We start from the raw sequence: 17,044 nt of genomic DNA, 5'->3' as shown, positions 1-17,044 counted from the left end.
AACTAGGTGTTATTACCTATCCAGAACAAATACAAACTATATTCTATCACATCTACAATTTGTTAACAAGTCATATAAAATTTAATTTTGCTTCATCCTTCTTCCCAGCCATAACACTAACAGGGAAGCTTGTAAGCCCACGGTTTCACTTGTGCTCCTTTCTACACATGTTTTGCAGAAGATCACTCATGCTTTATGAAGGATCACTAATGTATGTTGAGTGATTGCTAGCTTTGGGTTTTCAGTTTGTACCATACTCATATTTCAATGTAAACTACATTATTTTGAAGATGAGATGCTTACTATTACTGAGATCTTAAACAAATGTAAAATCATGATTTACAAAAAAGACTTACTGGAAGAAAAAAAGAAAATATGAAACACAGTTAAATCATACTAATACTTACTTCATCTGAAGCAGAACGAAGACACTGAACAGCAGCCTGTTTTTTCATTTCTTCTAGTGTTAGATCAGAGCATTTTTTCTTACTTTTCCCCCATTTCTTGTACGTTCCTTTTTCCCAGCCCAGAAAGATGTCATTCTCCTAAATTAAATAAAGAAGAAGAGTCAAAAATCAATATTTTTCCTGTACAATACTCAAAGTCTGCCTATGATTTTTAATGGATTGTTTAAACACTATAAGAGGAAGAATCACGTAAAAGCAAATTCTACACATGCACCTTACAAATCTATTATACTCCTGACTACTGGTTTAATTATAGGCATTTTAGATTTCATCCTTGAAAGAAGTTTTCCATAGACAGGGCAACTTTAGAATAACAACAAAAATGATTTATAAAAAAAATACACAAAAGTAGCAGAACCTGAAACAGGAGAAGGTAGAACAACATTTAAAAATTCATGATACTGTTAAAATCCCTACAAAGAGATCATTCCTTAATGTCAGTAACCATCAAATAGATCCTTCCAGGAAAAACTTACTGGAAGAAAAAAAAAACCATTCCACAACTGGGATATCATCATCATCATTATTATTATTATTATTATTATTATTAACCTTTATTTATGAAGCGCTGTAAATTTACACAGCGCTGTACATGCAATCCTTTTAGTTAGACGGTTCCCTGCCCTCAGGCTTACAATCTAAAAAGACATAACACAGAAGGAGAAGGGAGTGGTGACGGGAAAGGGTAAGAGGTCCAGCAGTTCCTCTCAACCTCCGAGGCCTGGACCAAGGCAGATGGACTGAAGGGAGGGCTTGGCTTCAAAATGGAAGGTTAATCATTATCCAGGGAAAATACATACTCACAAGTAGGATAATGCATATACAGTACATAGCAATACAGGAAATGGATCGATAAACAGCCAACAACAGAACATCAGATAGTAAGCGACAATTATGCGATGCCTGGGAAGGCTTCTCTGAATAGGATGGTTTTCAACTCCGTTTTGAAGCTGGTTAATGAAGTGATGGCTCTTGCTTGTGGAGGAAGAAGGTTCCAGGAGTGAGGGGCAGCAAGTGAAAAGGGGCGAATCCGGGATGGGACAGAGGAAATCCTGGGCTGAGACAGGAACCCTTGACTACCAGAACGGAGGGCCCTGGTGGGAAGGTGAAGAGAAAGAAGGTCTGATAAGTAAGGAGGGGCCAGTCCATGGAGGGCTTTGAATGTCGACAGCAGGAGCTTATACTGAATGCGGAAAGGGAGAGGGAGCCAGTGAAGGGATGCCAACACAGGAGAGATGTGGTCAGAGCGGTGGGTGGAAGTGATAATGCGTGCAGCTGAATGCTGGACAGAGATTAAAGGACGGAGGTGAGAAAAAGGAAGCCCAGCCAGGAGGACATTACAGTAATCAAGTCGTGAGATCACTAGGGCATGGACCAGGATCTTGGCAGTAGAGGCGGAGAGATATGGTCGGATTTTGGCAATATTGTACAAAAAGAATCTACAAGCTTGGCTGTGGTCTGGATCTGAGGGATACACGACAGAGAAGAGTCAAAGATAAAGCCAAGACTGTGGGCTTGCTGGACTGGTTGAATGGAAATGTTGTCCACAGAGACAGAAAAGGAGTGTTGAAGGTTGGGCTTAGGAGGAAAGACAAGAAGCTCCGTCTTGGACATGTTGAGCTTCAAACGCCGATGGCGCATCCACTGTGAGACAGCTGTAAGGCAAGATGAGACTTGCTGTTCAAGCCTTGGAGAAAGGTCAGGGGCAGAAAGATACAGCTGGGTGTCATCGGCATACAGATGGTAGGAAAAACCAAAAGAGCTGATGAGTTTTCCTAAGGACAGTGTGTAGAGAGAAAACAGAAGGGGACCCAGAACAGAGCCCTGGGGCACTCCAACAGATAAGGGAACAGAGGATGAAGTCTGACCACCTGCAACTACTGCAAAAGATCTGTCTGACAAGTAAGATCTAAACCAGTCGAGAACAGAGTCTGAGAACCCAAGGTCAGAGAGTATGTCAATTAGGAGACAGTGATCAACAGTGTCAAAGGCTGCAGACAAATCGAGAAGAATGAGAACAGAGTAAAGGCCATTAGCCTTGGCCTGTAAAAGGTCATTCGAGGCCAAGTAGGCCCTTTGCATGACCACTACTTGATGCACGTATGACAGCCGTAGCACCAGAGGACCATCAAAGATATGATCACAGTGCTGAGGTTATTCCATAACCTGAGCAGAACTGGAGTTGTACCTGCTACAAAAAATACTGGTTGGCAAATGTGGAAGAAGAATTGAAGGCTCATTTTGCCATGGAGGCCACTTAGGTCTCCAACAACTCTGTCAGGGACCAGTGCCATATTTGTGCCCATTGGATACAATATATGTTCAGACAGTCTGAGAAGCACTGAATACAATTTTCTTTCCTGGAAATGCATCACAGACCAGCAGATGATAGCTTTAGCACCCCTACTGCTCTACATACCACTGCTTTGGGTAGTAATGTTTCACACAGCCTCACACAGAAGTTTGCCTGCTACATGGTTTAGAGAAATGATTTGATGCAAATTTATATTTGAACACTTTTATTCATTGTTCAGGTAGAAAATATTTCACATTCTCTATGATGATCTATGATGATAATTATTCTTTATTCCGCATTCTGTGTTTTTCAATTTTTCCAGAAAAATAAGGTTTCCCAGCAGACAGGGTCCTACCACTCTGTACTCTGGGTTACCTAGACCCCATTTTGTTCCTGTAGGCAGGGACAATTGAAACAAAAGACCGGCCCCTATATAGGGAGGAGCTAGCCCCCCTGGGCCTCAGTCTTGTTCCTGCCTACGCTCTTTGCAAGATGGGTCTCTTCAAGCCAACATTTTTTGTCAAAGTGGTCTGAGAGTTTTTTCCCTTGGCCCTTTCCTCTTCTCTCCCTTCCTGCCTTTCCTCCCCTCTTGGTGCTGGCTGTGGCAGAGGATTCCAAGAGCACGGGTAAAGAGCTTTCCCTAGCTCAGGCTTCCCAGGCTCAGGAATCACCAACACAACAGAGAGAGTTGCCATTAGAGGTAGATTCTGGGGCTTTGCCAGAGTAGTGGTTTCCCCTCCAAGAAGCTGACCAAGCCCAGGCCCTCCGCCTGGCCTGTTGAGGAGAGTGCCCATGCATGCAAGGACCCAGGAACGGGCTCTCCCTTCGATTCTTCCTTCTTCCTGCCCCCTGCTGGCCTGGAGGATGCCCAGGCCTGGCTTGCCAGGCCTGGAGGCGCTTGGGCCCTTCAGCCATACTTAGCGGCGCCCCCTCCTACCCGCTGAGCGAGTCCAGCTTTCCAGCACAGCCGGGGAGGGCTCTGCTCTGGCATCAGGGCATGCACACTGCTCAACAGCGGCCGCCATCTTGGCCACGCGCCCAGCGGCTGTCATCTTGGTGAGGTCCATGGGGGCAGCCATCTTGGGGGCAGATATATGGACCTCCTTCTGGCTGCACCCCAACACAGCCACGATACTGCAGAGCCCTCCGCAGCGGCCAGGCTGCAGACGGGGGCCGCCTCTTCCAGGTGCCCCAGGGAAGATGACGAGGTCTCCCAATCTGACTTGGAGGGTGAGTCAGCTCAGGCCCATACCTCTAAAAGACCCAAACGGGGAACTAAGCCCTTCAATCAAGCTGCCCTCCCCTCCTCAGAGCAGGAGGGGGAAGCAGAAGGGGCTGTGGCCAGCGCCCACGATGATCTTGAAGCGGGTGAGTTATCTGGCGATGATGAGGTAGTTGGAGGACTTTCCCAGCCTGCTGTGGAAAACTACCAAGACTTGGCATTTCCTTGACTAGGGACCCTAAGCCTCCCCAGGACATTGAGTTACCCAGGGTGGGAGAGGAGTTGTTCCCCATGCCTGCTCCAGCTCTGGCAGAGATCCCTTGCCCAGCTAACCTCATGGAAGTCATTATGGGTGAGTGGACCAGGCCAGCCTCCTCAGGCGCCTGCCACAACTCAGTTAAAAAGCTTTATAACTTTCCTTCTTCTGTAATGCAGAGGTTACAGGTTCCGATGGTCAATGCCCTGGTCTCCGTCCTGGTGTCCTCCGCGGTCTTCTGTAAAGATGGTGAGGACACACTCAAAATCCCAGAGGACAAAAAGGCCAAAGCGGCCCTCAAGAGGTCCCATGAGTCTATATCAGTGGCTTTCAGGGCTGCAGCAGGGCCAAAGGACTTCACATTTACCCGTACTTGGATGGTCTTCTGGTTCAGTCGAAATCGCTGAGCCAGGGTCATGCCGACATTCAACAGATTCTTTGGTCCTTACAGTCCCACGGATTCCTGATCAATCTGGCCAAGAGCTCCACCATTCCCACCCAGACGATCCCAACATCTGGGGGCGTGTCTCATCACAGACAAGGCCTGATTGCCATTCTATCGGAGAGGATCGAGTCCATCTCCAAGACGGTTCGACAATCTTGTCACAATCTTGGCACACTTACAGGGCCTCATGATAGCATCAAGATTGTATTCCATGGGCCAGATTCCACACCAGCCCACTTCATGGCTGCTCCTATCACATCAGAGGCCATGGCGACCAAGAAAAACATTTTGGTACCGCCACAGACCTCAAAGCTCCTCAATGGTGGATATCATCTGCAGTCTCCGGGGATGCCTGATCTGGGGCCCAGACAGGCTCAGATAACAACAGGGTATGGGGGGTCTGAGGGGCCCATTGCAGCCAGGAGGTGACACAGCAGATGGTCTCCACAAGAACAGACCAGAGCATCAATTGGTTGGAGCTGAGGCAGTCAGGTTGGCCCTTCTATCATTCCATCATTTGATCCTGACAAAAGCAGTCCTTGTCAGGACAGACAATGTGACAACCAAGGCCCACCTCAACCGCGCGGGTGGGACGAGGTCCTGGGTCCTGATGGAAGAATCCCAAGCTGTTCCAGTGGGCAGAAAAAAAAAACTCATCTCCATCAAGGCAGAACATCTGCAGGGGGTTTCAACATGGTCGCAGACTGGTTGAGCAGAACAGGCATAGATCACGGAGAGTGGGCTCTACACCCAGAGGTTTTTCAACAGATAATAAACCAACTGGGATGACCTCAGATGGACATGTTTGCCCCCCAATCACACCCAAACTGCCCAGGTTTGTCTCTCATTCCAGACAGAGGAGGCGGAAGCCTTCTAGTCCTCAACCTACAGGGGCCAAGGACTCTGGTTTATGCCTTTCCCACCGCTTCCCCTCAGTCCAGGCTGGTGGCCCAGATCCGAGGACAGGTTAGAAGTGATTCTGGTGGCTCCGGCTTGGCCCAAGAGGCGCTGGTACTCCGAGATTCTAACCATGTCGTCGGTATCTCTGTCCCTGCATCTCCGCTGCAAACTCCTGGCTCAGGTTCAGATTCTCCATCCAGATCCAGAATAGTTACAGTTCGTGCCTGGAGGCTGACGTTCTCATGCTAAAAATTTGTGGCTACTCCCCGAGGTGATAGACTCTATCTGGCTTCCAGGTGCCCCTCCACGAACTAGATCTACGAGTCTACCTTTAGATCCTTCAAGAGGTGGTGCAAATCAAGGCGCGACAACTGTTTCAGTTTTCTGTGGCCAACTTGCTACAATTTCTCAAGATGACATCAAAAAGGGCCTCAAACCGAACATGGTCAGGAGCAGGTGTCTGCCATCACCATCGATCCTTCCCCATAGGACAGTGGCCAGGATAGTGGCACCACCCCTCACATAAGAGATTGTTAAGGGGATCTCCAACAGGGCTCAGCCTACTAGACAACGTTTCCCCTCCCTGGGACCTTCACACGTCTGTTGAAAGTTGGCCTGTTTGAGCCTTCAGGAGGTCTCTCTCAAAACACCTGACATGGAAAGTCATCTTCCTCATGGCCATTACCTCTGCCAGGCGGGTGTCTGAGCTGGGAGCACTCTGTGTGAAAGGACCTTTGCATCTTTAGTTAGCTCTTTGTGCCTCCGCCCGACTCTACCTTTGTGCCAAAGGTCAACTCAGCCTTTCATTTATCTCAGGACATTCTCCTCCCTTCCTTCTGACTGAAGCTGAAGAAGGACCTTGAGATTTGGCACACATTGGATGTGCACAGAACTCTCAAGGTTTATATCAAGGAGGTCCTCTGAAGTCTTGTTTGTTTCTTTTCACCCAGTTCCTTGGGGCGGGAGGTGTCAGTTTCGACTCTGAGTAGGTGATCAGTCATGCATTGAAGAATGTTACCAAACTCTAGACCTTCTACCTCCCGGGGGGTGATGGCACACTCCACCAGGAGTGCAGCCACCTCTGCTGCCAAGCCACAAATGCTTCCCTGTCAGAGTTTTGTAGGGTGGCCACCTGGAAGTCTCTGTCCACCTTCATAAGACATTACAAATTAGATGCTTTCAATCCCTGAGGTGGCATTCAGAGGGAGAGTCCCTCAGCAGGTGGTTTCGGGAACCACAGCCTTCAAAAGTGAGCACCCTCCCTCCCTAGACTGGAGGGCTCTTGATCCCAGAGAACAGGAGTAGGACCCTGTCTGCTGGGAAATGAAAGTTGGTACTTACACGTGATACGTTCATTTCTAGCAGACAAGGGTCCTAACATCCTACCCACCTGGGTGCTGCCTGTGATCCTTGACCCTACCTGTTGGCTCTCCTGCCTCAAATTTGTCTGTTGGCTTGGTTGTCCATGAGTTCCCTCCTCTGGGGTTTTTTACTTTGTTAATAACGACAGCTCCTTGGTTTTACCTTACTATCCACTGGCTTGTTACTGACTGAGGCCCAGGGGGTTAGCTCCTCCCTATTGGGGCGTCTTTTGTTTCAATTGTCCCTGCCTATAGGAGCAAAATCGGAGGAGCTACCCAGAGTCAGGATGTTAGGACCCTCGTCTGCTGGAAATGGCATATCACAGGTAAGTGCAACATTTGTTTTTAGGAAAAGGAAAACACTTCACCTCCCTAATCATAAGCCCACCACTGAAAAGACTCTGCAGTATTCCCTACCCGATCTTGTTTCATGAACAGAAAGACACACAATGGATCCCATGACCTAAAGACTGGCAGAAGGCATTTTCCAATACAACAACTGAGGCTATATAGTTATTTTAAATGGTAATAATCAGCCTTGTGACTGGACCAGAAACTGACCACCGCCAGCAGCAATAGTAGTGAAATGTACTGAGTCTGACATTCTGTATCAGTCACAGGCCTCTGAACCGTCTTCAAAAAGGTAGGGGTTATTAGCACTCTGAAGGAGAAAGAACATGTTTCTATGAAAACATATTTAATGTTCAAACGGCATTACATTTTGCTTCACACAGAGACAAATTCATTATGTGTGTGCATTACCTATTGCCAGTGCTGATGATGATGAGCACTGTGGGTCTGAAGGGTGGTTGGTACATTCTCTTCAGTAAAGATGGAGAGAAGAGAAAAAGAGACTATGCCTACATGCTCTCTTTTAGCCTTATTTAAAGTTTATTTACAGCTGACTACAGATCCTAAAGATCTGTGTATTAATTCTATTTGTCAAAATTTTAAATCCTCCAACCTCATGGTAAACTACTTTATAAAACAAAGCCCTTCCAGGGCAGTAACAGTTAATAAAAAATAAATCCGACTTTTCACTGGATATGCCCAAACACATGGGCACATTCTGTTTCTATGTATTCTTATTTATTTGTTTCTCGGATTTACTATTTAAAAAGGGATCTGAACCGTAATCAGACAAATAATATCAATCTTTCAAACATGTGTTAACAAACACACACTCATCTTTCAGTCAAGCATGTCTGAAATAAGTAAATACCTGTTCCTGCCGGTCGTAGTCATAACTATCATGCAGCAGAAGACTGAGGACATAGCGAGTATAAATATGGCATCAATGCCACATTTTTCTAGCTCTTGTCCCAGCCAGGTCTGCCACAGGGCCCAAAGCATGAAGCAGAGACCTTTCTGAAACAGGTACAGGACCAGACAGGAGCGTGGGAGCTTTCAGGTGGCAAACCATCCACAACAACTGTATAGATTGGGTGCTGAATCTAGGTGGCTGTCATCCTTAGATCGTGGTGCATTTTCTGAAGATGATATTCCGTGGTGACCTGGAGGTGGATTTTTTTTCACTCCAGTAAGGAGGAGACACGCTTGACTTCTAGGACAATCATTTATATTTCCTGGCAGTTATCCGTCTAAGACAAGACCCCCACTCTTCAGGCATAACCACTGGTACACTAATCTTAACAGGAAACACATGTTTATGTGCATTTTTCTACCTTAATTTCACATTGAAGCCAGATTTAAATCCCCCGCAGGACCTATAAAAGTAAAAAAAAAGTTGTGATGTGCTTCAAAAACACAACAGCACATATTAAATACACATACATGATCTGATAAAATGGACTTTGTAACTGTACTGAAATCCAAGTTTCATGTGAAAACCCACCGAGACCTACATCTGCTGTACACACAAGACCTTGAAAAATGCAGTGGGTCTGAGGAGATCTTTTAATTGAAATAGGAGAGTCCTGCCTCCCTTTCCACAAATCTGAGCTAAGTCATTCTTTGCCTTTAATGAAGCAAACTTAGTTCAGTATTTCCTGACATTTTTGAAGTGGATGTACTTGTAACCTTGCTGAACCTTCTGGGCTCACTTGTAACTAATTAACACTCTTGAAACTACTGCCTCTCTCTCTTCAACAGAACACTACACCATTAGTTAACACTGAAAAGATTTGCCATTTGTTTTAATTTTTAATGTTATTTCATAGGGGCGTGGTATAGGTAATCTGAGCAGAAATTTTAACACTGTAGCAAATGGGATACAGCTGCCTTCTAAGGAACAGCACAAACAGTAAAGAAGTTAGAAAGAAAAAGTCCCTGGAAGGGCAGAAAAAAACATTGTGTGACCCACTCAGAAAGACTTCAGCACCTATGTGAGGGCTGAGACCTCAAGTCTGAGAAGCACTGCCTTGTCTATAAAATTTTCCAAAAATTATGCAGAATTAGAAATACAATGTATGTTAGTAAAGGACTGCATGATACAGTCTGAAAGTGAGGCTTTCTTCAAAGACTATGGCTAGCACCAGCTATGCTACAAAGCATTCAGCTTCAAGAGCACTGTGTGACACTAGCTCTGGGGATAGCCACATCCTAGGGATTCAATTTCTTCACTGGGAAAAATGGAGAGCCTTTCCAACTCCATCCTAGTAATCTTGATCTTTCCTTGCTGTTAGACCTCATGACATGTATTTAAGGTTTTGAGAGATATGTGTCGCGCATGGCTAGTGTAGAGTAACTATCTCCATCCTCTTAACAGATATCATCCCTAGCAAGGACAGGCAGTAAAAGAATAGGTGAGGGGGGGGATAGAGAGCAATCTTGTAGAAGGTGGGAAGAGTGTGTCTATGGCAGTGTGGGTCGGCCTTGGGCTCTAGAGTTGCATGTGGCCCCTAGCTTAATTTCAAAAGCCCTCTGCAAGTGATCAGTTTAGAACTCTGTCCCTTTCCTGAGAGCCCAAGAAGAGAAAAGTGCATAAAGGAGCAATAAAGAGAGTGACAGGAAGAGAAAAGAGGTGACTTACATACCAGGGCTGGAGGTTCACCCACCACCAACGTGCTCCCAAATACAGATTACTTAAGAGGGAATACATCCCTTAAGAGACAAAGTTGTCCATTCCTGATAACATAGCCTCTCAATTTGGGGAGTAAAATCAATATTTTTGAGCACATCTCATCCACTAGAAAAGTAACATGCTGAAACGCTATTATAAGCACACACATTTAAGCATTTCTGTATCAGTGCCATAAATTATGCAGTCGAGTTTCCCGCATTTGGAGAAATTGCAGGGGTCAGCACACCTGGTCTTTGGTTTGCAGAAAGTTTCATCAAATGGATGGCCTTTTTCCCCAAAGTAGGACAAACTGCTGCCTTTAGAACCCCAAAATGCAATCCTGAGGCTCTAAAAAGCTCCCAGACCCTTCATTTCTTTTTAAAAAGCTTGCAGTGATTTTGGAGCAATTTTTCACCTGAAAACTACTACTACTACTTACTTCTATTTAAACCTTGTAACCCTATTTTTTAAGTTGAATAAAGAGAAAATGAAAATTAATTATCCTCATGCGCAGTAGTGGATTTTAATATTAAGAGAAAGAGACAAAAGTACATTTTCCGAAGTCATGCAAAACCAATTTGTTATCTGGTCTACTGGTATTAACTGCTTATCTTCAGGTTCCCAACTCCTTTTTTGTTCTAGAGTTCAGAATTAAGCAGCATTTGCAATGGTGGCATAATGCAGTTGCAGACTGTCAGGCCAATATAAGCAAGATAATGTATTCTTCATTATTAGCAACATTCGAATCTTCTTCTAACCCAAGCTAATTTGTTGGCATTCTACATAACTTGTAGAATTAAATCAAGAATTTCTCTATGTAAAAACCCTGTTGTGGGCAAGTTGTATGTTTTTCCCATGTTGTATTCCATCATGTACCAAGAACTTGTTATGTCCCATGTGAGCTTTTCATATTTCGTTTAAATCTAGACATTAGAAGTCAGAGATCTCTTTCTAAAAATCAGTTACCAGGTTTCAATCCCATTCTATCATATGATACAGCAGTGCTTCCCAAAGCATGTGTGCCATGCCCTGATGCTCCATAAAGAACTCCCAGGAGCACTTTGGGATAATTCTCCTCCTTCCTGCTTTTTCGCCTGGCTCAGTTCATTTGGTCACTGGTGCAGTGCAAGATGTTGCTGCTGCTGTTGCACTAAAGTGACTGTCACAATGGTGGCCGCCACTGCCATCACTTCTTCCTTCTACTCCCTAGAGTACAAGATGGAGCCATATTGTTAGACAAGCTACTGTCATTTACCCACACATTTTTGGCTCAGTGCTAATTCTACAGCTGCTCCCTACCCACCACTCCTCCCTGGCACGGAATTTGCCCTGAGTCAAGGAGGGCTGTGGTGCTGATGGCAGTAGCTGCCTTTTTACCAGCAGATCCCAGGCTGCTCCCACCTTGCCTCACACACACACCAAGAGCAGGAGGCTGCCACCACTTTTTTCTACTCTTCCTGTGGTGGAAAGCAAGACAAGAGCAGCCTAAGCCCTGTCGCAAGAAGGGTTGCTGTTACTACCACACATCTCCTTGGCTCAGTGCTACTTCCATTGCTGTTCTCCTTCCCCCATATGGACCTAGCCTTGAGCCAAGTATGGTTGGGGTGCTGAGGTCAGTAGCATCCTTTCTCACCTTGCACCCACAAGAGGAGGAGGAAGCAGCAGCATCCCATCATCACTATTACTGTTGCAGCCACTTGGCCCCAAGCAAACTATTGTTGGTGGAATACAACAGAGACCCCGACAATGCTCACTTCTCCCTCCTCATGCTCCTCTTTCTGTGGATAAACTGATTTGTAGCCTAAGAGCAGAGGCAGTAAACAATTTTCCCTCCCCCAATTCTCCTTCTTGTATTTATTCTAGGAAAACAACTGTATGCTGAAGAAGGGGGGAAAATAGGCGTGACACAGAGATCTAGATTTATTGACCTGGAGGGTTTATTGGAATTTGCAGCCTTAAAATCCTACAAATCAAGTTAACACCATCTCTCTTCCCCAAACCTGCCAACTGCATGCGGAAATCTCCCACATCAGTGTACTTAAAACCCTAATATTGAATGTTATTGTTAACCCTAATCCCTGCTAAACCATGTATTTGGAATGGAATTTCACTCCCCACCTTTCTGTTATCCTCCTCCTCCATACTCCATCTAAGCAGACATATGAGGGATGCAGAACTCCATCCCCCCAAAATTAGGCTTAACATGGATTAGACTGTTCCTTTGCCCCTCCAAATCAGTAAAACAAATACAAAATGGGATTAAACGTCCAGATATAAGTGTTTTCAGTATACTGGTGTATGTGGAATGGACTAGTGTGAAGAGGAAAAGGAGTGGTGAAGAGATGGTGCTAACTTAATTCTCAGCATTTCAACTTTGGGTGGCCCATTAACCTCAACTAATCCTCTGGGTCTCTGCAGTCACTCCTGTTGTCATGGTCACTGTCCTCCTAGCATACAGATACAGTGCGCCCATGTCGTGCGGGCACACTGAAAGCAGCACGGGGAGAAGGGGCGGCACATCTCATAGGGACTAATGGGACATGCGCCCATGGCATCCCATAGGCACTAATGAGGTGTGTGCCCATGGTGTGCGTGCACCGCTGCATGCACGAGCCCCATTCATTTAAATGGGACTCGAGCATAGGTGGTATTTGCTTTACGCGGGGAGTCTGGAATGGGTCCCCCGCATAAAGCAAGGGCGCACTGTATTTTCCCAGACCAGGTACAAGGAGAATTGAGGAGGGGAAGGAGAACAGGAGTGATATACAGAACTGCAGGATTTATTTAACTCAATAGGTTTGCAATGTTAAAATGCTGAGAATCAGGATAACAATCTCTTCTCTTCTTCCTCCACACTAGTCCATCTTTGCTGAAGAATTCCACATCAGTGCACTGAAAACTGTAGCATCTGGATGTTAGCCCCAAACCATGTTACATCTAAAATAATCCCCAAACCCCAATAACCCCCATTCCCACCCTCACCAAAAGTCTCCCATATCACTGTACTAGAAAACCCTAATACTGGAAATTATTGTTAACTCTACTCCTCAAATATTTGGAACAGAAATCCACACACACATACACACCTCTTTCTTACTAGCCACACTAGTCCACATCACAGGTTCTGCAATTCAGTATGTGGCATAGCATTTTTTTGGTGCAGTTTTCTGTAACTATGAGAACATCATGAAAAATCCCATACATGGTTGTTTTTTCAAGAAAGCTACACACTTTTTCCTTCATACTGTTTAACTTTTATATATTTCCAAAAACCCAATCCTAGTTGGGACAATATGCTTCTGTTTTTGTGGTTGAGGACTGAATCCCCCCCCCCAGTCTTCCATTTTTAAATTTTTTTTAAAAAACCCTCAGCTTTGTAAAAATCCTCCTTTCTGTTCTAGCAGTGTGTCAGGCCATATCGTATCATTTTTCACTTCCCATCTCTGCATTTCCTGCCACTCTGCTCACTGTCTTCGCCACCCTTCAAGCACTCTGGACCTCACCCCCAAAACTGTTGAGATATAGAGTCCTAAGAAAATGTACAATGTGGTATTTGAAATAGTGACTGGACAACAAAGGGTCACTGGCAGCCATAATGACAAAGCATTTTTCCACCAGTGCTGAGTCATGGAAGTGACTTCAGAGAGGATGGTCACCAAGTGCAATAAAGTCCTGCAAAATTGCAAAGCCACCCTGGACAGGGGACAAAAATCATTGTGACACAGGAGGAAGAGGATGGGCCAAAAGGCCACATGGAGCCCTAGTTATAAAAGGGGAGTGCCACAAGTCACAGTATGGGTAGCAGTGAGTTGTGGATGATGGTGGATGGTGTTGGAGTTGTAAGATAGCCTTGTAAATAGTGGAACTTCTGAAGAATAAAAGCCTCGTGAAGAGACATCTGCCTAGAGTCTCTTTTGTCAGCTTCTGGAAGGGGAGAGACATTGCTCCAGTTTGCACACACCTGTCTGTCACTTGTGAGGTGGTGATCCTGGTGCAGAACGTCAGCGTGACAAATTACGCACTGCGCAACAACGCTAACACTTTGTACATGTGAAATCTGAAAGACAGGCCCAAAAGAGCTTTGTAAACTGGGCACCTGAAAAAAGACAGTGTAACTGGCAGAGGAGAGCCAGTGTGGCATAGTGGTTTGGGTGTTAGGAGACTATGACTCTGGAAACCAGGGTTGAAATCCCAGCTTGGCCATGAAACCCACTGTGACTTTGGGTGAACCACAAACTCTCAGCTCCAGGGTAAGCAAACCTCCTCTGAACAAATCTTGCCAAGAAACCCCATGATGGGTAAGTCAGAAACGGCTTGAAGATACAACAGCAGGTCTGGGGGTACAAATACAGCATGCCCGTTCAGGACCCCCCCCCCCGCGTAAGCTGAATTCTGCGCATGCTCAAGCCCCATTGGAATGAATAAGGCTTGTGCATGTGGCGGCACGGGCAGGGCACGCGGACCATTCATTCCAATGGGACGTGCAGTCCCTTGCACCCCGCACGGCTTCCCACATATGGTTAAAGCCGCATATAGTGTGCCCGCGTATGACGCAGGCGCACTGTACAGGTATGCTCATCAACAAAGGTGTGATATGTGTAGCTTGCTGTGAGGTACCAAATGTGGGGCTGGATGTTATACAGCTACCAGGATGGCCAAAAAGAACATTGGTAGATCAGTAAGAAAAAGATGTGATGACTACAATCAGTAGTCAGTAAGAAAAGAGGAAAGCCATATTACAGATGGATTTACTCAATAAAGAAAGCCACAGCCCAGAATTTGGAGGACTTGGCTATTAATGGATATCTTGGAGATCTCTCATTCATTGCTATTGTTGGGTGTCTTCAAGTCATGGTGACCCTAAGGCAAACCTAACTCAGGGTTTTCTTGGAAAGATTGGTTCAGGTGTGGTTTGCAAGCAAGTTTAGGAATCTCTACATTAAACAACCGCACAGAGGGGCTAGCTTAGTTCTCACATCATTCTTTACAAACTCAGTAGAGCTAAGCTAATGGGAAACAATATGGACCATTTGAAAGTAGTAAATAATTTCCTCACACTTCTGCTGTTATAATCATAATCAGATTTAATACTCTTCCCCACAGCCACACCTTTATTTTCGACCACGTATTTACCTTACAAGATATTTACCTTACAAGAAAAACACCTAACACTGCAGCAGCTCAGATATCATTAAAAAGAAATCTGCGTGGTGGACAAAAATGTCTTTTTTTCTCTACAGGGAACATAGGATAATGCCAAACAGGGAAGAGGGAAAAGAAGAAATAATACTCTGCCTCCCACTCCAAATATAGTTACTGGGGCCTGGAAACTAGAGTATTATTTTCTTCCTTCTCAAGACCTATGCCAGAGGTTATGTTTCATTTGCATGTGAAAAACACAGATAAGGTTTGAGGAGACACATCTGGCCCCACCCTTTTGCTCTGCAAAAGCCAATAGCCTTGGATGAATGGGAAGTAATTGGGGAAAAAACGCCACAACATTTCACACACACACACACACAATTTGACAGGACTTTAGTAAACTAATGACTAAGCATTTCTTTGTAAGGCACCAGACAACTATATCAGACAATGAAAATAGAAGAATTCACAAAGCAGCATTACAGTACAAGCAAAATGGCAAAGAAAGGTCCAGAAAATGGTCTGAAAGCACCCTCTGGGGGCAAAGACAGCTTTGTCACAGCAGGCTGAAGCAGCATCAGTAGCACAGGACATCTTTCAGATAAAATTGATATACCAACCGCATCCCTTCCTGGACAGTTATGTCCTCCTAGAACTAAATAGGCAAACATTGATTCAAGAAATACGACAACCGTCCCAAACGCTTAAAAACTCACGTAATATGAAGATATTTGCCCAACTCCCCTACAAAAATTAGACCTAACTGCATTTGACACCAGAAAAATCCAGACCTCACTCTATTACACTAAATCTTATAATGATTTTAGCAATAAGAACTCCCATCTACTTGCCAGGACAGCAAAGCCTAAGACAGAAAAATGGACGATTTCTTCCATTACTACTTCCAATTGCCCCCAAAGAAATTGTGAAGGAATTCTACAAATTCTATTCAAAGTTATACACATCTGAGGCACCATCAGATTTAAACATGAACAGCTTTATGAGGTCTTTCAATCTAAACAAATTGTGCCTCTTCACATACCTTTCTACTAAATAACCCTATACGATTAGAGGAAATAAAGCAAGCTATAGATAAGCTGAGGCCTGGGAAATCTCCTGGCCCAGATGGGTTTTCGGAGGAATTTTATAAGGTGCTTTATGATGCTTTGTTACCTCACTTAAATACTGTGTTTAATTATATTTGATATGATGACATATGCCCAGGGCCATTTTGTGCAAATATCTTGGCAATCAGACCTAAAAATAGAGATACCAAATGCAGCTTGGCCCCACATATGGGACCTATACAAATCACAAGCAGCTGCTACAAAGCAAGAAGTTTTGAAAGTTATTCACAAGCACTTAATGCCAATCCAGAATGATTAAAAATGTCCCACCAGCCTCTTGTAAGGGCTGTGGAGCTATAGGTTCCTCTCTGCGTATGTGGCTTGACTGCCCTAATGTGAAAGAGGGATTGGGCCATGGTTCTGGATCAAATATCCAGTATTTTGAGGCAGACTAGTCATTTCTGCCCTACTTTTATTGTTATCCCTGTATTACTGTTAATGCTAATCGCATTTAATCACATTTTTCCTCATGACAGCACATCTGGAAGTGGCTAGATGTTGGAAATCAGGTAAACTAACAATGGACAATTGGAGATAAAGAGTACAGGACTCCTGTCTGGTGGAGAAACTCTCATACACAATACGAACTTGTAACAGACACAAGAGACAAGACTCAGTTAATGGAGATTGTTAATACAGTATATTCCTCGCAGCGATTACAACCCCCCAGTTGCTCAAGCAGGCCTATGGCAAAATACATTATGTCTAGAGTCTTTGTCCACTGACCAAACCTCAGCAATCACTTAGAATATTTTCCTGTCCATATTTGAGGAATCTGCATCTCATACTGCTATTTAACTGTTCTT

General features: G+C 44.8%; 1 protein-coding gene across 1 annotated transcript in view; it reads right to left on the bottom strand.

Annotated features, from left to right (window-relative positions):
* The window catches only part of KIAA0232 (KIAA0232 ortholog), a 57,048-nt gene that overhangs the window by 21,911 nt on the left and 18,093 nt on the right, over window positions 1-17,044 (bottom strand). The window contains 5 exon segments of the mRNA XM_042464380.1: window positions 408-545; window positions 8,170-8,237; window positions 8,240-8,282; window positions 8,284-8,335; window positions 8,337-8,401. Coding sequence (XP_042320314.1) covers window positions 408-545; window positions 8,170-8,237; window positions 8,240-8,282; window positions 8,284-8,335; window positions 8,337-8,401 — 366 coding nt within the window.

Source organism: Sceloporus undulatus, chromosome 4 (genome assembly GCF_019175285.1).
Source record: "Sceloporus undulatus isolate JIND9_A2432 ecotype Alabama chromosome 4, SceUnd_v1.1, whole genome shotgun sequence".
Classification (NCBI taxonomy): domain Eukaryota; kingdom Metazoa; phylum Chordata; class Lepidosauria; order Squamata; family Phrynosomatidae; genus Sceloporus; species Sceloporus undulatus.
Note: the sequence above shows the minus strand (reverse complement) of the source record. Positions and strands in the feature narration are given on the sequence as shown.